Source organism: Myotis lucifugus, unplaced genomic scaffold (genome assembly GCF_000147115.1).
Source record: "Myotis lucifugus unplaced genomic scaffold, Myoluc2.0 scaffold_0, whole genome shotgun sequence".
Lineage (NCBI taxonomy): Eukaryota > Metazoa > Chordata > Mammalia > Chiroptera > Vespertilionidae > Myotis > Myotis lucifugus.
In genome coordinates this window covers 1,176,655-1,198,612 of record NW_005871048.1, presented here as the reverse complement: position 1 = coordinate 1,198,612, position 21,958 = coordinate 1,176,655, and the positions used below count along the sequence as shown (strand labels likewise).

The following is a 21,958-nucleotide window of genomic DNA, read 5'->3' as shown; positions in this document are numbered from 1 at the left end:
TTTGCAGGATTTGGTGCGGTGTACCCACGAAGCATGCCCTGCAGGTCGGGGCACCTAATGATCTACTGGCACCAGGAACCCAAAGTGGCCTGGTGGTATTCTGTTTCCAGTTCAGTGGGACACGATCTCCTAAAAGAAATGTTCTTTAGAGAATCTGGACCATAACCCAGTAGACTCTAGGTTTGGAGATAGGAAGCCCAAATTCCACAAATGGATTACTGGGTGCCACTACTGTTTTGACCCCTTGGTTCCTGTACTCATGTAGTCTTTCTATTAGAGACACAATACCATATATATAGGTAATTCGTTCAGTGCATATCAATGCATATACTGTATACCCAACTAGGTAAGGTACTGCATCTTATCTGAGCAATTTAGCTGTGTCTTCAATACATGCCTTTCCACAGTTCTATCAGGCTATTTCTGAATAATGAGTAAGAACCATTAATTCTGTGGTTACAAGCTCATTGTCACACCTCCTTGACTATAAAATAGGTTCCTTAGTTTAAGGTATGTCCAATGGATAAGGCATCCTGTAAGCTCACAGATGATGGTGCTAGTGCTGACAAAGTAGTCAGATTTTTAGAGCATGTATCAATTCTAGTGTGATATTCTACTTCTTTTGTATTGATCCATGCCTAGTGCAATGGTGGGTGTAAAGGAAAAATTACTGAAGTGCTCATACATTTTCTTTAAAGCTATATAGTTTACACTAAAAATCACAAAATTTATGAGTTGTTTGTTTCCATCTGCATCATCTGAGGAACCACTGAAAGAAAATTTTGCTCAGAAGCCAAGTAGTAGCTATTGTTTCTTACCACTCTTTGTTAGGGATTGATGCCATTGATACTCAAGGAGGAAATAAAGGGAGGGTGTATCAGAATCTCTGAGGCTGATGTTTTTTTTAAAAAGATATACAATGGCATACTTTTGTTCTTATTTAATTTGATGTGAAATAGCATAAAGGATGATGTTTGATTTGTGAGCTTAAACAAAGCAGCACTACCTAAATCCCTTCCAAATCACTTTTTAAAATTATTCTTTAAGAGACATGCCAGTCCCTAGCAGATCTAGTTTCACAAGACATCACATTCTCTACGAATCCATGGAGTCATAATACCTTAGGGCAGTGGTTCTCAACCTTCCTAATGCTGCAACCCTTTAATACAGTTCCTCATGTTGTGGTGACCCCCAACCATAAAATTATTTTCGTTGCTACTTCATAACTGTAATTTTGCTACTGTTACTGTTGTAATGTACCCCTCGAATCACACAAGGACGCCTCAAGAAGTCGAACTAAAGAGTCACCTTTATTGCAAATCTGGGACTATGAGGGGGCATTTCGCTCTCCCAGATCTCATAGTGCCCGCCCCAGCCCCAACACCAGATTTATATAGGCAAAGATCACAAAGGTATTGATTACATCCCAAGGTTTGGAATGAGGAACCTGGTTTGCAAAAATGCAGTTTACAGAAGCAGAAACAGTTTACTTAAGCATGTTATCTAAATTATAGTTTTGGGTCCCCGGATCACTGAATTGACAGAAACACATTATCTAGAGCCCTTGGGTCTGGAATGAGGAACCTGGTTTGCAAAAAAGCAGTTTACAGAGCAGAAGCAGTATGTTATCTAAAATACAGTTTTTGGGTCTCCTGAACACTGAGTCAACAGGGACAGGTTAACTGGAGCCCTCTGACCTTGGGATAATTGTGCTGTCCTTCCTGGTAAAGGAAAATGTGCTAAGACCAGTATGACCACAACCGATGGGATATTCACATTACAATCAATAGGGTATTTAATCGAATGGGGTGATTTATATAATTCAGAAAACCAAAATAACTTTTCTATTATTTTAGCAGGAAAATAAGTACAGAAACCAAACAGCAGGGTTAGAGTTAAACTACAGTTTCTATCTGAAATGACTGCTACCATACTTCATTATGAATCGTAATGTAAATATCTGATATGCAGGATGTATTTTCATCGTTACAAATTGAACATAATTAAAGCATAGTGATTAATCACAAAAATATGTAATTATACATGTGTTTTCCGATGGTCTTAGGCGACCCCTGTGAAAGGGTCGTTCGACCCCCAGGTTGAGAACCGCTGCCTCAGGGGATTCTGCTCCGCCTCCGGCCTCCCTGTCCAAGTCCTCCGTGCTCGGCCCACCCTTGCTCCGCACAGTCCATCTTTCCCCCAGGAATGTGGCTCTCTCCCATTCTCAGCTTCTCTCTTCCACTGCTACTGGCTCAACGCCCCCACTTCCGCCGAGCACCTCAGTAGATCCCGATCCTCGGTTTTCTGTGTACCTCCTACCATCAGAGTCGTCCATCCTCTCTTTAGCGAGTATTCTGTGCCCTTGTGCTAGTTCCCGACTGGCTGACTCCAGCAAGTCCTCCTCCTCATCTCCAGGTCGTCTGAGGGCTGGCCGGGCAGGGGAGGGCCTGCGGGGCGCTCTCCCAGCCGGGGCAGCACCGCCATGACTGGTGCCCTGGCTACAAAGGCAGCCGGGGGCTGGCAGGGAAGGAGGGCAGGAGGCGCGGCAGCCAGCTCCGAGGTCCCCGCACCTCCCCCGCCGGCCGCCTCCAGGGCCCGCATCCGGGGCCCTGCTCTCTGCACCGGCCGCCGGACTCCGCCCCCGGAAGTGCCACCGAGAAGCACCGCCCTCCAAGCGGCGTAGAGCGACTCCCCAAAGGCCGGGGCGGCCGCGAGCAAAGGTGTCTGCGACAGGACGGCAGCCGGCCCACTGTGGCACTTGGGTGAGTCCCCGGCAGCCACTCTGGGGTCGCGGTCGGGGCGGCCCCGTGTTTTAGCCCCCACCCCCGCGGGGAGGAGGCGGAGGCGGAGGCGGCGGGTCCCGCCGACGGCGGTTTCCGTCCCCGGGAGCGCGCGGGCCGGTGGTGCGAGGGCCTGTTTCTCCTCAGCCCGGCTCTGCCCCGCGGACGGAGGGCCCCGCTGTCAGGACCCGGTGGCCGTGCCTCGGCGTCAGCCGGGTGACGGTGCTGGCCTCGCCTTTGGGGGGCCATGTTTTCCCCCCGCGGAGAAGCGGGAGGAGGGCCGCGCCGGGAGAGGCCTTCTGCCGACCCGACGCCGGGGCCGGCCTGAGGGCTGCGGCCGGAGACAGCCCCGTCGCGGAAGGGGCGCGGAACCCTGCGGCGGCCTTGGCTCTGAAGGACGCCGGTCCGGTCCGCTTGGGCCGCAGCTCTTCCCGGGGTGACTGGCAGGATTGAGGGGAAAGGCCTGCCTGCCTCGTCGGGGTTAGCGAAGGGCCTGATCCCCACAGTGGAAGTTTGTTCTTAGTCAAGACTATGTAGTCATTGAAAGGGGGCCGACGGAGTGTTTACCAAGCAATCCCCAGGGGCTGCTCTTAAAGAAATAATGAGTAATCCTAAGGCGCATATGTCTCTGGGTACAGACTTGAGCCTTGAAAGAAATTTGTAAATCTCAACTATTTTAAACTTTCCTCGGAAATCTTTACTGTATTCAATTGTACTTCCTTGATTTTTTTTTTTTTTTTGGAAATACCACCAACTCGTTGTTTAGGTGCTTAATCATTATCAACTACTTTTTTTATTGAGTATCTGCAGTGTATAAGCCAGGTGCTTTGCTAAGTGCTCAGGATAGGAACTTCCAGGCTATTTTAACGTACTAAAACCATTTCCCCTACTCTCACCCCACAGTGATGGTCATTGCCCTCCAGAACAGCGATGGAGGAACTGTCTGTCCAGGAAGCAGCAGGATCACCAAGGGCCCAGTTTCCGTCTTTGGAGACCCAGCCCGAGGGCCTGTCCCCAGAGCCTGAGTTCCTGCAGGACACGGACATGGAGCAGGGACTCCCTGGGGGTAAGGCAGAGAGAGCACTGACATCCAGGGGCACGGGCGTGTGGGGGCGCTTCTGGGCCTGGTGTGAGAGAGGGAGGCCAGGAACTCCAGCGAGAAGATGGCCCCTTAGAGGGAGGCCTGGGAGGGAGGGGCCCGGGGCCCCTCTATTAAGGACAGCCTGTCTTCCCTTAACAGGCAGAATGGTAGTCCCTCACGCTGCTCCAGCTGCTTTTTGTTTATACCACCTTTGCTTCGTCCCCTTTGCCACATCCACCACCGTTTCTCAGATGTGCTGTTTTTGCGGCATCTCACAATCCTTGCTTGGCTTTCGTTTCCTCTTAGGTTCAGGGCTGTCCCTCCTCCTCCTCCCTTCACCTAGTGTCTTCCCTCCTGGATGACCTTTCGTGCTTTGCCACAGGCCATTCTGTTGCAACTGCAGTGTTTGTGACTAATTTTGGTCAAGAAAGCACCCATGGAATTCCTTGGTTGAGCCTGTCGGAGTGTATACATGTCTTCTATTGATTATACAATAACACTTTTATGTATTATATAGGTAGGTTGATCTGTCTTGTACTTCCTTTGTCCTGTAATCTTATCTCGGAATACTTGTAGCCAACTGCAGTGAAATAACGTGTGTCAGCAACACTGTGTGTAGAGTGCTGTGGGGCATGTGGGAGTGTGGAAAGGATTGTGAGGAAACAAATGGCCATTCCTTATTCTTAGGTGCCTTACACGCTAGTTGCAGAGACAGTGCCCATTCACAAGGTGAAAGCTTAGTGATTATAGAACAGTGTCTGGGAAAGGGTCAGAGGTCTGTTAGGTAACCATGGCTCTTGACAAGTCACTGTAAGTTCTTATGCTTTGCTTTGCCCATTTGCAAAACAGGTACACTGCTTAAAATCCCGTCTCATGGGTCTGAACTTTTGTAGTAGGGCATGCAAGTGCTGAGAAGGAGCAGAGTAGACACACTCAATACTTGATAAATGTTCATTGGTTTGACTAGAATGTTGACGGGAAGAAGGGTCCTACTGGCTCTCTTCTGTAAGGGAGCCCTGGGGAAGGGCTGCTCTCACTCTTGGCTCCTTTCTCCTCCCTTAGCTCCACCTGTTCCCCAGGTGCCTGCTCTTCCCCACGAGGGAAGCCCAGGAGACCAGGCAACTGCACTCCTGACAGCCAGGTACCAGGTGAGCTGAGGAACCTCCTTTTCCTCAGGGACTGTTGCTGCTGATTGAGTGTGTCCCTTCCCTCACCCCATCCATAAACCTTGCCTAGAACTTTTTCAGTAACAGACTCTGGTTTCAGAACTGATCCTCTTCAGAGACCTGGACGTCACACAAACCATCTTCCCATCTTCTCAACACCACTGGAAAACACTGTTCTTTATCCCTAGTGTTTTGATGGGTGCTTATTGTTAAAGGGTTATGGAATTTATTCCCTAGATTCTAATCTGTTCTCACTCCTCCCCAACATAAATACACACTGGAGACTCTATATCATCTCCTTCATTCTCTGGCCATGATGCTGTAGTGGCCTTATTCTCGAGAGCAGCCAGGCTGTATTATTTCAGGAGTTTGTGACATTCGAGGATGTGGCTGTGCACCTTACTCAAGAGGAATGGGGATGCCTGGACCCTGTTCAGAGGGATCTCTACAGAGAAGTGATGTTAGAGAATTATGGGAACGTGGTCTCACTGGGTAAGGACTTCTTTTTATTCATTCAGTTGACCTATTGGGATTTCTTTACTGAGTAGGTGTGAGGTCTCTGAGAAAGTAGAGTTTGGCTCAGATTCCAGGTCTAAGAACCTCTGAATCCTCTGTCTTTAAGGTCATCTCCTCTGGGAGTGGTTTTCCTTTGGGGGTTTCAAGATGAGACATTCTACTCCTTATTCTGAGTTAATGGTTCCTGCTTTTATGGGGTATCTGTTCCCTGTTAGAAAAGGGAAGCTTGCTTGTGCTTTGCCTAAGTTCTCACCTTCCCTTTTTTATTTTAATTTAACTTAATTTAATTTTTATTTTATATGAGAGAGACTCTAGGGCAGTGGTTCTTAACATTCTGGCCTTTTAAATACAGTTCCTCATGTTGTGACCCAAGCATAAAATTATTTTTGTAGCTACTTCATAACTGTAATGTTGCTACTGTATGAATCATAATGTAAATATCTGATATGCAGGATGGTCTTAGGCGACCCCTGTGAAAGGGTCGTTCAACCGCCAAAGGTTGTTCTCTACCCACAGGTTGAGAACCGCTGCTCTAGGGCCTCCCATCCTACAACCAGACACTTTCCTTCCTGGTAATTCAGTGCCTTTGTATCCGAGTTTCCCATTTTCTTTGGAAGAAGAAATGCCTTTTAAAAAGATAAGCTTAAATCCTTGTTGAGTAATCTCTTAGAAGAGAGATTACTAAATTCATCTTCAAGCAGGCAGGATTTGAGAGACTTCATTTAAAGACAAGACTCACTGTGCATACATTTCAGTGAGTCACCCAGATGGTAATCCTAATAACCTCATTCCTAGCAGCAGAAGTCTCAGATTTAAACCAAGTCTCTCCTTTGTCATATGGGTTGTACAGTAGGCCGCCCAGATTAGGTAACCTGTGGTGCTGTGGAGAAGCGTCAGTGGGGGGTTGTTGATAGCCCCCTTGGTGTGAGCATTGCTCCTTTTCCTCTCTCTCTCTGATTTTTTTTTGTTGTTTTGTTGTTGCTGTCTCTGCTTTTGTTCTTTTTATTTATGTGTGAATTTAATGACGGTTTTTCTTTTCTCTCTCTCATTTTGCTTTGCCTATGCTGATGGCATCTAGGGTTGTTGTTTTGTCTCCTTGATTACACTCAGGATTAAAGAGGTCTTCTTCTCTGTGGGGAGGCAGCCTGCCAACTGGGAAGGTTTTAGCCTGTTTTCCATTCCTGGCTCTTTGATCTTTATAGGCATACTTCTCCGTCTTCCCACCACCCGGATTCATAGTGTGAATTCCTGCCCGGCCCTGAGTCATACCCAGGCAAGTGCTTTCTCTGGAGAAACACTTGCAGTCCTTTCAGCAGGAATCTCCAAGAGATGGCCCAAGTATCGGCTTCCCATCGATATTGCTCATCCCCGCTCGGAAACTCCTTTTCCACGATTATAAGATATTACATTTGATTGATGGAATAGATGTTCCCAGGATGCCACCACTTTGTAAAATTGCAGCTCCTCAAAAGACCTTTGTTAAATTTCTAAAGGGCCAAGGAAACTCTCCGTTGCCACCAGATGCATTTTGTATCCTGAATTTTGAGTTCATTCAGAAGCTATGGTTGGTGGTCATCTACTTGTGTTCTGAGAAACCACACAGTTCAACTCCAGCTCTTCAGTTATGATGTTTTCATTTTATTTTAGAATGTGGAACATTTGTTGCGTGCCCCTCCTTTTCTGTAGTGAACAGGACCTGCTCCTTCTGATGCTTAACTCTCTTGTGACCCCTGGGCTTTCTTTATATTTAACATTCTAGTCTTTTAAGTCCCTGTGGCCGCCTCCAAGGTCCTGACTTTGTCCCCTTTATTATTTGTTGCCAAACAAGATTGATACATTTATATGACCTTTTCTGATTAAGTGTTCCTTAGCTCTGTCCTTGGTGGAGGGGAGATGGGAAGGCAAAAGAGTTCAGTTTCTTTATTTCAGGGCATCAGATTGAATGTATATTTAACAATTTTGTATACTATAAAGTGATATGTAATTGCAAGATACTATAAATTTTATCTAATAATTACATAATTTCCAACAGTTAACCTGTCTACTTTTTGGAGTAAAGAAACTTCTTAGCTTAATCAGCCTAATAGCACAGCATGCTAGTTAACTGAATTTCGTTCCATTTTCTCGCATCTCTTCATACACACAGGACACACATGCATACTTATACACATACTGGGCACAAATACACACAAGAAATCCTCGTATTCAATTTGCTCTTGTGATAGGAGCCTCTCCTTAGTAATTAATTTCTACAGTCCTTGGGAAGACCTTTCATATTTGTGGGTTCAGCAAATTCCATGTGAATTTTAAAGTTATACATTTAATTAACTTAGTTTAATGTTGATGTTATAAAATAAGGACTCTTATAATTCAGTCCCTGACTTAGCAGCCAGTTCACATCTTTTTTCCCATGGCAGCAGCTCTGAGGTGTATTTGTCACAGACATCAGAACTTTGGTCCTTTGGTTAAGTGCTTTGACTATATTCTAGTAAATATACAGAGTACGGCCCTCTCTGGTTTGGCTCAGTGGATAGAGCATTGGCTTGCAGACTAAAGGGTCCTGGGTTTGATTCCCATTAAGGGCACGTACCTTGGTTGTAGGCTCCTCCCTGGCCCGGGCCCTGGTCGGGGTGCATGAGGGAGACAACCAATGTTTCTCTCACATCAATGTTTCTCTCTGTCTTTCCCTCTCTTTTCCACTCTCTCTAAAAGATCAATGGAAAAATATCCTCGGGTGAGGATTAACAAAAACAAATAAATAAAACAAAAAAATATAGAGTATGAACAGTTGAGTAAAAGAGCGAAAAAGTTTGTAAAAACATAATTTTTATTACCAAATCTAAAAAGAAGCATACTCTACTAACAATGTATGAATTACTGGCTTGAGGGTCATACCCAAAGGGATGTTATATGTGACTTAGTGCTTAAAATTAAGATTAAGTACTGGAAATTAAGACTGGGAAAGAGGCCTGGATTGCATTGCAAATGGGATAGTGTGGTGGTGCCTGATTAGATGACATGTTTATCAGAATTCTAGTTCATGATAAGTGAGTTGATAAATCAGGAATGTTTGGCACATAGCCCCTAACTTTTTGAAGTTAATGTCCTCAGGACAAAAATGATTTTGTATAGAATGTTTTTATTGCCACAGCTATATACTATTTCTTAAGCAACCAATATGTTCCCAGATAATCCTATCTAATAATAGACAAACATGGTAATTGACCGTACCTTCGCCACGCCTCCCATCGGCTAATCAGCGAGATATGCAAATTAACCACCAACAAAGATGGCGGTTAATTTGCATATGTAGGCGAGAAGCGGCAGAGCGATATATATTTTAATCCTTACTGTAACCCTGTGAGCAGATATTACTCTCTTTTATACCTGAGGAAGCTGAGATTCAGAGAAATTAGTAATTCACGTAATTTGGAATCAAAACTGACTATGAAACCCATGCTCTTTTTCACTATTTTGTGTCTTAAAGCAATTAGTTAAACCACATATGGTGTTTTTTGTATTTTGATGGCTGTACTCTGATGACAATGAAAAGTGGCTATGATAAATTGAACAGATAGGCATGTTTGTATAGTTTGGGAACAGAAAGGACATATTCAAGACGTAAAATTGTCTAGGAATATATTCCTTATAAGTATACTAGAGGCCCGATGCACGAAATTCTTGCAAGAGTAGACCTTCCTTCCTCTGGCTGCCGCCACCGGCTTCCCTCTGGCACCTGGGACCCAGGCTTCCCTTGCAGCAGCCCCAGCTTTGTCTAGAAGGTTGTCTGACGTCCGGTCTAATGAGCATATTACACTTTTATTATTATAGAAGATACACAAGAACAATATTTCTAAGGAGAGATTTTATTTGTGTATTTGTTAAGGATCAGGAAGAAAGCCATGAAGCTTCCAAATGGCTAAATCTTAGGCAGGAAACCAAATAATGAGGTTTATTTTTTTGCTTTATCCCTTAACCTTTTAATTCTGAGGTATATTTTAAATGTTACTTTAAAAAACCAGATTAAGTAAAAATAAATCGAATTAGGAAATGGTCATGGTTTAAATTTAAAAATTAAAAGATTTTAATAAAAAATTAAGTTATTTTATTTTTCTAAAATATATTTTTATTGATTTCAGAGAGGAAGAGAGAGGGAGAGAGAGAGAGAAACATTAATGATGAGAATCATTGATCAGCTGCCTCCTGCATGTCCCCCACTGGGGATCGAGCCCACAACCTGGGCATGTGCCTTGCCCAAGAATCAAACCGTGACCTCCTGGTTCATAGGTCAGCGCTCAACCACTGAGCCACACCAGCCAGGCAAAAATTAAGTAATTTTTTAAAAAAAAAATATTGATTTTTTTACAGAGAGGAAGAGAGAGAGAGAGTCAGAAACATCGATGAGAGAGAAACATCGATCAGCTGCCTCCTGCACATCTCCTAACGGGATGTGCCTGCAACCAAGTACATGCCCTTGACCGGAATCGAACCCGGGACCCCCCAGTCCGCAGGCCAACTCTCCATCCACTGAGCCAAACCGGCTTCGGCAAAAATTAAGTAATTTTAGATTAGAGGCTTGAGCTACAAAAAAAATCTAAGCAAATGCTATTTTTGAGAGCACAGAGTTTTGACTTAAATTTAGGAAAAGGCATTTATTTATTATTATTGATTTTAGAGAGTGAGAGGGAGGGAGAGAGGGAAAGGGAGAGAGAGAGAGAGAAAGAGAGAGAGAGAGAGAGAGAAGGAAAGAGAAACATTGATTTGTTGTTTCACTTATCTGTGCATTCATTGGTTGCATCTTCTTTGTGCCCTGACTGGAGATTGAACTTGCAAGCTTGGCATATCCGGACCACACTCTGACTGAGTTACCTGGCCAGGGCAGGAAAAGACATTTAGACCAATGGCAGGAAAACCTGTCTTAATGCTTTCTGAGACCCTTAGTGTGGTAGAGTAGAAAGAATATAAACTGTGGAATTAAACTTGTGTTCCAGTAACCAGCTGTGATACATTGAGCAAATATTTAAACTCACACTCATTTTCTTCATCTATGAAACATGAAAAATAGTCCTGACTGGTTTGGCTCAGTGGATAGAGTCGGCCTGTGGACTCAGGGGTCCCGGGTTCGATTCCGGTCAAGGGCATGTACCTTGGTTGCGGGCACATACCCAGTGGGGAGTGTGCAGGAGGCAGCTGATCGATGTCTCTCTCTCATCGATGTTTCTGACTCTCTATCCTTCTCCCTTCCTCTCTGTAAGAAATCAATAACATATATTTTTAAAAAAACCACACATGAAAAATAGTGTCTCCCTTTTGGTTTGTGCCAAGGATTGTTAGATTATGTTTATAAGTACCTGGCTCACGGTAGTTACTCAAATGTTTGTTTGAAAAGGACAAGTGATATGAGCTATAGACCAATTTTTTAATACAAATAAAAATTTTAGGAGAGTTCAAATTATTTCTTTACAAGTTCAATTTCCTCAAATTGAATATTGCTCTGACTGTGCCTAGAGTTTGGATTTTTATTATAAAGAGATTTTTTATTTCTTTGGCACTAAATATCTCTTAGATCCCTTTTAATGAAAACATTCATGATTCCAAGTCTTTTGGATTTTGGTTCTCCAATCACTATTTCTGTTCTTTTATTATGTTTACTATTTATTCCATTATCAACATATTGGTCTTCTGTTCTCTTTCTATACATATTTTGGAGGAAGGAATGGATTTCATTCACAATCATTTTTTTACTAGTGGATTATTTAAAAGCCAGGTTCTGAAATAAGACTGGGTTTATGTCCTGTCAGTGGTTCTCAACCTTCCTAATGCCGCGACCCTTTAATACAGTTCCTCGTGTTGTGGTGACCCCCAACCATAAAATTATTTTCGTTGCTACTTCATAACTGTAATTTTGCTACTGTTATGAGTCGTAACGTAAATATCTGATATGCAGGATGTATTTTCATTGTTCACGACCCACAGGTTGAGAACCGCTGGAACCACTTGTGGCCTTGGGCAAGTTAATTAACCTCTTTGAATCTTATTTTTCTATTTGTAAAATGGGTATAATAATAGTGACTACCTCATAAAGGTATGGTGACTATTAAGTGAGTGCAAGCTTGTATAGCTCATGGGTATGGTACTTTGTACCTACCACCTACTTAGTAAATCATAGCTTAATATTTTGATGATACAGATGACTTTAAGTCTATATCATGAACTCTGTTTTCTTCTGAACTTCAGTCTTGTATATCTAATTGCCTGTTAAGCATTTTATATGTTTCTACATTACCTTAAACACAAGTCCAAAATCAAACCTCTCATTCCACACCGAGATGATCTTTTTTGTTGTGCATATGTGATTTAAGTGTAGATATAAAGAACCAAAATTTCAATTGTCAAATACTTAAAAATATCTTAATAAATATCTCAAAAGTAGAAGTTGCAAATTATGTTATCAGAATTCTGAACAGAATAGTTGCTGCTTCATACCACACTAACTTTTTTTTAACTTGCAAAACTATTTCATTTGACATGGAGGACCTTAACTAAATTACATGTCCAAAAGAACTCTATTAATGCCCAGTAGGAATTTAGAAACACAGTAAATAAAAGACATTTATATCTTTTTTATATTTGTTCTGATCTCTCTGCTCTTAGACTCTCACACAGAATCCCAAGAGGGCAGCTGTTAGTTTATATTTTCTAAGTCCAATGCCCTTTTAAAAACATTGGTTATTTGTTGTATGCTGATACTTGGACACAAAATTGGCACTCAGTGAGTAGCTTTTAAGTAAATGAATCAAAAGAAATGCAAGATACAAGCTACATGGTCCCTGCAATCAGGTAGGGATGTTGATACCTGAAACCAAGTAAAAAATCTGTAAATTTCATTATATAGTGACATATCAGGATAAGAGGAACAAATAAATTTTGTAGACATTCAGTAAGTGAAGAGAAAGGCTTTTGGAGATGAGAGACTTGAGCTAAGACCTTGTATGTGTGCTACTAAAAGCTTTCTGGGCTGAACATGTGTAAAATGCCCCTTTGATACTATAATAGTTCTGGCCCTTCAGAAGCAGACTACCTCTTACTTTCACTTTAAAAGAGTTTAGATCCTAGCAGTCCATTATGCAAGCCGGAGGAAGACCATTTTATGTGAAGATGCACTTTTATTGCACTTTCATCACTATATATTATAATTATTTGTTTATACCTGTCTCTGCAGTTAGGAGTATAAGGTCTTTGAGAGAATGAGCATTATTGGCTTGAGCCCTTTATTCCTGACATACTTTGGATAGAGAGGGCATCCCATAAATGTTTGTTTAATAAACAAGAGTGTAAGCTCCTAATGGGTGAGAATGTGTCATATTATTCTTTGTTTCCTTATTTGAATTGAAATGAATTGTTTCTTAAGATTTATCCTAAGAATATTTACTCAGCCTTCACTGATTCTGTTGCTATGGTTCATGTCACCATACAACAGATGCTTAAATATCCACTTTTCTCTAGGTTATATTTTGATTACCTCAATTTTGATCAGGTCTAATACAAGATTGATCTAAAGGCAACAGGTGAGGAGTACTAATGATAATTTCTGTGAAATTATCCCATGCATAAATTCTGTTTGAGTAATGTTTAAATGAACACTATTGCTCTCAAAAGTCATAAACTTGTTCCTTGACATACTTCTTTATAGAGCACAAATAGGAGTTCCTTGTAGAGGATCTTTGCCACTCTCACACTCCAGGTCTTCCTAATGTCTTCTAAGAATTTACTTTCTCTGTTAACCATAAGTTAAGAGAAAAAGTGGCTGGTATGGTATCTGGGGATAAATTGCCACATCCCATTTCCTTCTCTATGAGCAGGATTTCCAATTTTCAAGCCTGATGGGATCTCTCAGCTGGAACAAGATCTACAGGTCTTTGATTTGGAAACTAAGAATAGAGAAGTCTTAAGAGATGACTGCTCAGGTGAGTAAGGCAGAATCAATCAGATGGAATTAGTACTGTTGTTGAGCCAAGTTGTAGCTCCTTTGGCAATCAGAATGGAGAGCTCTGTCTGTATCCCAGAATGGAGAACTCTTTCCTTTTCTCTCCAGTTTTTTTTTTTTTTTAATTGATTTTTAGAGAAAAAGGAAAGGAGACAGCGAAACATCCATGTCAGAGCAAAACATTATCAGCTGCCTCATGCACACCCCCTACTGGGGATCAAGCTGGCAACCTGGGCATGTACCCTGACCGGTGAATGGAACTGGCAACCTTTTGGTGCATGAGATGCCAAACCAACTGAGCCACACTGGCCAGGGCTTCCCTTCAGTTTTGATGAACTCTTTGCATTTATTTTGTCCCTAATCATCCACAAGTTGTAGTAGGTCCCTATTCAAGTTTCTTGTCTATAATTCGTTTGAACTATTTTCTCCTTTGAAATACCTTAATTGATTTTCTTACTCTGCTGAAAGTATCTTCTGTTTCTACCACACCCTGAACCATTTAGAACCTACCACACTTTCATTTCATGCCCTTATATCTGCTGTTGAAATTTTATGCATATGTTTTAGAGTAAATAAATTTCTTTAATCCTGATAGATACTATATTACTTAGCTTTTTCCTCTGAGTTTTCTTTTTCTAAGCATAGGGTACAGATTACATTTGCATTTTCTATTTATATATTGCATCAGATGGAGGAACCAGAGAAGAGAACAAGCTGTTGATTCCTAAGCAGAAAATTTCAGAAGTACATTCATGCAAAATGAGAGTAGGAAGACTCAAAAAGGATGCCGGCCAAGTTCCTGAGACTAGAGAAGTGTATAAACCTGAGGACAGATTAGAAAGGCTTCAGGAAATACTAAGGAAATTTTTATTCCTGGAGAGAGAGTTTAGGCAAATAACAATCAGCAAGAAAACTTTCACCAGTGAAAACAATGAATGTAATGAACCTGAAAAAAGCTTCAGTCTGGAATCTACCCTTGATACAGACCAGAGAGATCTTAGAATACAGAACATTGATGACATTGATAGGTATGACATTGGCCTCAACCAGAATTCAGCTGCTGAGAAACATGAACAAGTAAATCTAACACAGGATTTTCAGAACAGTGAATATAAAGAAAGCTTAATGGATCTTTCCCACCTTAGTAAATGTGAGAGCATTTTCACCACTGAGAAATCCTATAAATGTGATGCATGTGAGAAAATCTTCCATCAGAGCTCAGCTCTTTCTAGACATCAGAGAATTCATACTAAAGAGAAACCCTACAAATGTAAAGAATGTGAAAAATCTTTCAGTCAGAGCTCAAGTCTTAGTCGACATAAAAGAATACATACTAGAGAAAAACCCTATAAATGTGAAATGTCTGAGAAGTCCTGTGAATTATCTGATAAATCCTCTAGTCAGAGCTCAGGCATGATGAAGCATAAGAGGATTCACACTAAAGCAAAATCTTATAAATGTAGCAATTGTGAAAGAGTATTCAGTCGTAGTGTACACCTTACTCAACATCAGAGAATTCACAGAGAGATGCCCTGTAAGTGTACTGTATGTGGCAGCGACTTCTACCATACCTCATTCCTAGTCGAACATCAGAAGGTTCACTGTGAAGAGAAAGCCTATGAATATGAATGTGGGATGAACTTTACTAAACATCAAGGAGTTAGTCTCAGAGAAAAGCCCTATACATGTACTGAATGTGGAAAAGACTTCAGATTGAATTCCCATCTTATTCAGCATCAAAGAATTCACACAGGAGAGAAACCACATGAATGTAATGAATGTGGGAAAGCTTTCAGTCAAACCTCATGCCTTATTCAGCATCACAAAATTCACAGGAAAGAGAAATCCTCTGAGTATAATGATTATGAGGAAAGTTTTAATCATAGCTCAGATCTTGTCCTGCAGCGAGAAGTCCTTACCAGAGAAGAAGCCTTTGATTGTGATGCATGGGAAAAGAACCTCATTCAGAGAGCACAACTTGTTCAACATCAAAGAATTCATACCAAAGAGAAACCTTATGAATGTAATGAACGTGGGAAGACATTTAGTCAAGTTCAGGCCTCATTCAATATCTGAGAGTTCACACCAGGGAAAAATTGTGAGTACTGAATGTGATAAAATCTTCAGTCAGCTCAACCTTTTCATCATCGGAGAATCCACACCAGAGAGAAATTTTCTGAATGTGATGAATGTAGGAAAGCTGTTAGTTTTAAACTTTTAATTGATGCCTGCAAACCCATACCAGAGAAAACCTACAAATATATTGAATGTGGTAAATGTTTCATGTTATGTTCATAACTTAGTCATCATTGGAGAATTCATACAGGAATAAAAGCCCACCACTGTAAAGAATGTGAAAAAGCCTTTAGTCAAAGAAAATACCTTTTCAGCATCAAATTCATTCCATGCAGAAAGCCTATGAATGTAATAAATGTGTGTGTGTGAAGATTCAGTCATATTTCAATCTTCATTCAACATCAAAGAATCCATACCCAAGAGAAGCCATTGAGTATAGGAGTTCAAGTCTTTTTCATCATCAGAATATCTACGCCAGACCAGAATCTGATATAACTCAAATGGAAAAAATTTATTGCCATATTTCAGGCTTTACTCAACATCAAAATATTGAAGGGACAATTGTTGATTATTTGTATATGAAATCATTAATATATAGTCCCCATCTTTTTCATTGCAGAAGAATCTAGCCTGAGGAGTGACATGGTGAATGCAGTACTGTTTTCTCATGGCATTCTTTAATATAATAGGTGTTGTAAGTAACTATGTATACTTTATTTATGGAATTCATTTAAGCTATTTTTATTTTAATGTGGCCTATAAACATTTTTCTTTTTCTTGAAATTGGTATGTATTGTTCTCAGCTTCCCTAAGATACTGTAATTACACCAATGTTAAAACATATCAGCATCTGGAAGGTAGCTCATTTAGTTTTTTCTGCTGTTCTCCACCCAAGTTCTCTCCAAAACAGACTATTAGGCCTGCTCTTTTCTGAAGACCCTAATTCCTATTTGTTTCTAGCCACAACTGGATTCCTGTTGATTTCTCCACTCTCTTAAGCGCCTTTGAATGATGGTTTCCTAGTTTTAAGCTTTTCACCAGCAGGTATGCCATCCCCACTTGATGTCATTGTTCTGGTGTCTTCTTTCCCAAAGTAAAGCATCTTCCTTTAAAAGAATTGGATTTCCACATCCGGTTCACCCATGAGTATGAAAGATTCTGTCTCCCTTGAATTTATGACAGACAGCTAAACAATTTCAAGTGATGCCCAAGTTCTTAGCTGCCTTTTTTTGCATCCACAGCCCACTAACAGAGATGATAAGGACTCCTAGTGTTATAGCTACATTCATTCAGCATCTACTCTGCATGTCTAAGTTTAGAAATATTTTATATACTTCCATTGAAGGCCAGCAAAATGCTCGGGCTTGTTTTTGATAGGGCAAAACATAAAGAACATATACTAAAAGATCAGAGAGCTTCATAAGGCAGAGAGCTCAGCCTTCCAACAAAGATATTGCTGTTCTTATATAATATCTCCAGAGAGAATATTTCAAGAGAGTTGGTAATTCTGTTCCTGGTAAAATTTTAACCATTAAGATTGTTTTCTTATCTATTTGGATTTCCACCCTCAATATCCCCTCATCAATCTAGGACAGTATTTGAAGTGTGGGGGCATTGTGTATACTTATTCATTATCACATTTTTTTTTTTTTTGTATTTTACTAGAGTCTATAGGCCATATACAAGAACATGATTTTCTTGATTGATAAAAGTGATCACAGATGTTGGCTCCAGATTTCAGGATCACCATCATAACACCTAGCAACAGTTTATGATTCTTAGATGATGTCAGAGCACTTTATTATATTTTTCCATCTTAAGTTTCATAATATTTTGTGAATAAGACAAGTGTTATTTAAATTTCTAGTTGTCATTCCAGCAGTTGAGGCCTTCATAGTTCAGAAGTTATAATATTCATGAGGGATCCTCAACAAATATATAAAAATGTATTGATTGCCCTATAAGCATTTTATGGCTAACCTCTAGGATAGTTCTACCAGTATATTTTACCTCTTAGCCATCAGCAAGCATATGATCTAATCAGGGCAAGGTAGGAATCTAAATGTAAAATCAAATGGAAATGCATGTTTTTTTTCCCCCGTCAAGGAATGTGTATACTCATGTATAGAAGCTAATAGTCACTTCCGGGGATTATGAAACAGAGGATGAAGCAATCCTTAAATACCAGAATGTATAAACATCACTTGTATGCATTTGGTTTAGGAATGTGCTTTTTACTTCTGCTTGAATAAAAGTGTGTTTGATATTCTGCAAATCTGTTTCAAATAAAATCTGAAGGCCTTAGCTGGAAGCATTTGGAAATTTTGGAATCACCTTTCTGGCTGCAACTCAGTTCCTTACAGATACTTGCTTCATAGCAAGAGTAGGTTGTTCTCCTGTATACTGGTACTTGCTCTTCCACAGAACTCTTGAGGAATAAAGTCTGAATGTTTAGGAATTAAAGGATTATTCAATTGGGATGGTGTCAGTACATAAAATAAGAGGAAATCATTTGAAGTTTCAGTTAAATTAGGCAGAATGTGTGTGTGTGTGTGTGTGTGTGTGTGTGTGTGTGTGAGTTTTTTAGTAAAACACATTTTTAAAAATTAGAAAAAAGTAACTTGCCAGTTTAAGCTTGCTGATATTTAATTGATCCAATAGAATATGAGTTTGTGTTAATTTTTTTAGTCTTGATGCTGGAGAGGTAAGAGAAGAAATCTAATAGTTGAGGGACACCTAATTTTATCTTCTATCTGCCCACCCATACATGTACATATATGTATGTGCATATTCAAACTTATTCCTCACAACTCTGCAAGGGAACTAGCTTCATTTTACAGAACTGAGGTATAGGGAGGTTAAAGAACTTGTTAGGATCACATAGCAAGTTCAAAGTCAGGTGTGTTTGACTACAAAACTTTGCATCATTGTGAAGTTGGTATTAGACACCAACCAGGGACATTTTCTTTGATTGCTCTTCATTCCTTGTTATACCCCAATGATTCACTGTTATTAGTTTGCAACTCATCCTAAATGCTCTCAAAGCTCTCTGGGATACTAGGAGAAAATATCCCAATATCTTTTGGTGCTAGTCAGAGACCCTTCCCCGCCCCATGAACAGGCTTAGACAATTTTGACTGGGACAGGTCACAGATCAAAGGTCCCAAATTCCTGTTTCCTGCTAAGTCTCCTCCATTCCCATCACTAGATTTACATTTCCATTTTCAATGCCCAAATGTGCTCTTAATTTTTGCTGCTAATTAGAACTTGCTGATGGACATTTATTCTTACCAAGATTTACTGTCACCTCTGGTTACATTATAGCAGTGGAACAAAGCAGTTATTGGGAAAATCAAGTTTGATACCTAGGTTCTGGGTTGAGCAAAAGAGTATCCAGATAGAGGTAGACTTGAAAGATATGTGGTACACTGGAAGAGGAGCAAGGAGAGCATTTCAGGCAAGAGAGATTATGTCAGAAGGCCTACAAATGAGAGAATGGCATTTTCAGGGTAACATGAGCTTTCTGGAGAAATGCCTCATGCTAGCAAATAGTATGAGGGTAACTGATGAAGTTGAACGAAAACTCCTAAGGTGTCATCTCAGCAAAGCATAATGGGATTCCCACAACTAGAAATGTAACTACCTGTCCATTCAATAATACATTTGCCAGACACTATGATATTCAGTGCTAGTCAAAGGATACAGTTAACCTAATCAAATGAATGAAACCATCTACTGAGTAAAAATAAACAGATTAGTTGTCTAAGCAATAGCTTCAGAATTAGACATACCTGTGTTTGAATTTTGCTGTTTACTAGCTGTGTGACTTTGGAAATTTTACTTAGTCTCTCTAGTTTTCTTGTCTATACTATGTGGCTAATAGCATGAAAATTAAAGAGATAATGTAAAAGGTACTGGTCATATAGTTAAGTGCCAAATAGTTATTAATATAAATACTATTATAAAAACCAGTAAAAATAGAAGACAGATGTTTAGACAGAAGATAGAGGGAATTAACGAGCAAGCATTTAACAGTGTAGGACTGGCATTGTCCAGGATGGGATGCCCTGGATTTGGAGAACTTAAATATGACTAGTGAAAACATCAGGCATCCTCGTTTGTGGTAGGAACTGCCTCCTGACAGGCACTTCCTGTTGGAGTCAGCAAGCTGACATCTGTCTTGTCTAAAATTCATATGAGTTCACATTTTCAAAATACAAGTGCATAAAGGAACTATTGTTTAATCCAAGACTGTAAGAATGATTTCAATAAAAAATCAGATGGCGCCCTGTATAAGTCAACAAAAAAATAATGCTGGAATATTTTTATTTTGTTGATGCATCCTATTCACTCCACTTATAGAAAATGGTTAACCTCTTGTATTTGTATTTCATTTATGTTTATAAATTTACAACTTGGGCATAACTACAAGTGTCTTGTCTTTTTTCTTTTCTGCGGTTGCTCATATTACAAATCTTCACCCAGTCTTCATTGTCCTTCCTATGTGCAGTTAGACACCAGGCTCTGATTTGAGCAGACCAGGGTTCAAATGCTGCCTCCTTGCTTACTAACTGCAGCTTCTGGCATGTAAGATAGTAAAAATTACCAGCTTCATCGGATTGTTGTGAGGATTAATGAGATGATATCAGTTTAAATGCCCCACAATTGGTAGCTGTTATTTCTGAGTTTAGCAGGAATCTACCCTTATCATAACTCATTTCCTTAATCCCTTTTCCTGCTTCAACATATCAAATGTGCCATGGGCAAATCTGTACTGCAAGCGCAGTAGGGTCTTTGGACCGCTCTAAGGTTTTTCTTCCTCATATTGGTATTGGTACCAGCATGCTCCTCCTGTTTGTTTATATACTCCATGCAAAACAGGTAGGGACTGGGTTGAAGGGACAAAGGGAAAGGAGGACTGAGGGTCTTCATAACCTGAATTTGGGCTCAGCAGGTCACCTGATCTGTAATTTTGAAGGAGGAGGTGAGATGGGTGGTAAAACTGCAGGAGTCAAGCGGAGGAGGCAAATGGGGTGCATACAGGGTCAGAGGGGATGAAGAAGGAAACAAATTTAGATCCTTGTTCCACTTAGTGATATCGTGGGCAAATAGAGAAATCTGTTCCAACCACCTACAATCCTTCCTGGGGGAAGGACAAACACCAATTTAAGGTCTCCACCCCCACGTGGTTCTGGACCCAGCTCCCCAGCGGCCTCTAGAGAACCCGCGATCAAGATTAGACCAGATTAGACCTTTGAACTGCCTAGATGGGACCCAGAAGTGCATGCCAAGGACCCATGTTTCCAGGCTTCTGAGTGAGTGTCGGGGATCAGCAACCCAGGGAGCAGAGTGGGGCAGCCTGTGACAAGCTCAGACTGCAGTGGTGGACTAGGGCTGTGCGGGAGGGGCGCGGCGTGGGGGGAATCACAGGGAATTGGGTTGGGGCTGCAGGCCACCTGCGGTGCTGCCAGCCTGGTGGCCATCTCACAGCAGGACCCAGATGACCTGGAGAGAGAATGAAGCTTCTCAGACCTTTTCCTGGTCTGAGAGTCTCTCCTGGGAAAGGTTCACCTACCGTTTCCCTATATCTGACCCCTTCTCCTAAGTGACTGCTCATCCCCTGTGTCCTGTTCTGAAGAATTTTTAGAGACGATCTTGGCCTTGAAGCATCAGGGATTGGACAGAGCCCTTGGAGAAGCTTCCTGAGCAGATGTCCCCTGAGTCTCTGTTTCCATCCCCTGAGCAATAGCCTAAAAAGAGTAAGAGTGAGGAGCTAACCTAACTGGTTTTCTTTGTCTAAACTTTGTCCTTTTTTAAAATATATATTTTATTAATTTTAGAGAGGAAGGGAGAGGGAGAGAGAGAGAAACATCAATGATGAGAATCATTGATCAGCTGCCTCCTGCATGCCTGCTACCGGGGATCAAGACCGCAACCCAGGCATGTGCCCTTGGCCGGAATCGAACCTGGGACCCTTCAGTCCACAAGTCAATGCTCTATCCACTGAGCCAAACCAGCTAGGGCTAAACTTTGTCCTTCTAACCATGGCCTCATATCAGATGGACATGATTAACCTTACACTTAGAATTGTTCTGGTATTTATTTATCAAGACTACTGATATTTATTATTTATTTATTTATTTATTTATTTCCTAAAGCTCTATTACATGTAAACAAAGCCTATAACTAATGTTTCCTCTCTATGTCGAGCAAACCTGCAGGAGCAGCCCTGACCAGTTTGGCTCAGTGGATAGAGCGTCCTCATGCTGATCTTGTTCAATCACACATGAAAAGCCCTAGGTCTTTGTCATCATGTGGCATGGCCTCACCCAGTGGGGAGTGTGCAGGAGGC

At 41.1% G+C, this 21,958-nt stretch overlaps 1 protein-coding gene across 8 annotated transcripts; it reads left to right on the top strand.

Annotated features, from left to right (window-relative positions):
* Window positions 1–2,570: 2,570 nt before the first annotated feature.
* Window positions 2,571–20,031, top strand: ZNF655 (zinc finger protein 655). Of its 8 annotated transcripts, XM_014452735.2 has the most exons (6): window positions 2,577–2,762; window positions 3,684–3,846; window positions 4,924–5,009; window positions 5,393–5,519; window positions 13,406–13,510; window positions 14,219–20,031. In XM_014452735.2, the coding sequence occupies exons 2-6, from the start codon at window positions 3,711–3,713 to the stop codon at window positions 15,604–15,606; spliced, it is 1,842 nt and encodes a 613-aa protein (XP_014308221.1). In that variant the 5' UTR covers window positions 2,577–2,762; window positions 3,684–3,710; the 3' UTR covers window positions 15,607–20,031. The 8 variants fall into 8 exon arrangements, with proteins under 8 accessions (XP_006081110.1, XP_006081111.1, XP_014308221.1 ...); XM_023760391.1 differs by lacking the exon at window positions 13,406–13,510 and having other exon boundaries at window positions 2,581–2,762; XM_006081050.3 differs by lacking the exons at window positions 13,406–13,510; window positions 14,219–20,031 and adding an exon at window positions 6,746–7,579 and having other exon boundaries at window positions 2,635–2,762.
* Window positions 20,032–21,958: the final 1,927 nt, after the last annotated feature.

Excerpts from the sequence above, each read along its gene's own strand:
- ZNF655 (XM_014452735.2), top strand. The coding sequence starts at position 3,711 with ATGGAGGAACTGTCTGTCCAGGAAGCAGCAGGATCACCAAGGGCCCAG. Across the intron at positions 5,010-5,392 it reads TCCTGACAGCCAGGTACCAG|GAGTTTGTGACATTCGAGGA; the intron begins GTGAGCTGAGGA and ends GTATTATTTCAG. Across the intron at positions 5,520-13,405 it reads TGGGAACGTGGTCTCACTGG|GATTTCCAATTTTCAAGCCT; the intron begins GTAAGGACTTCT and ends CTCTATGAGCAG.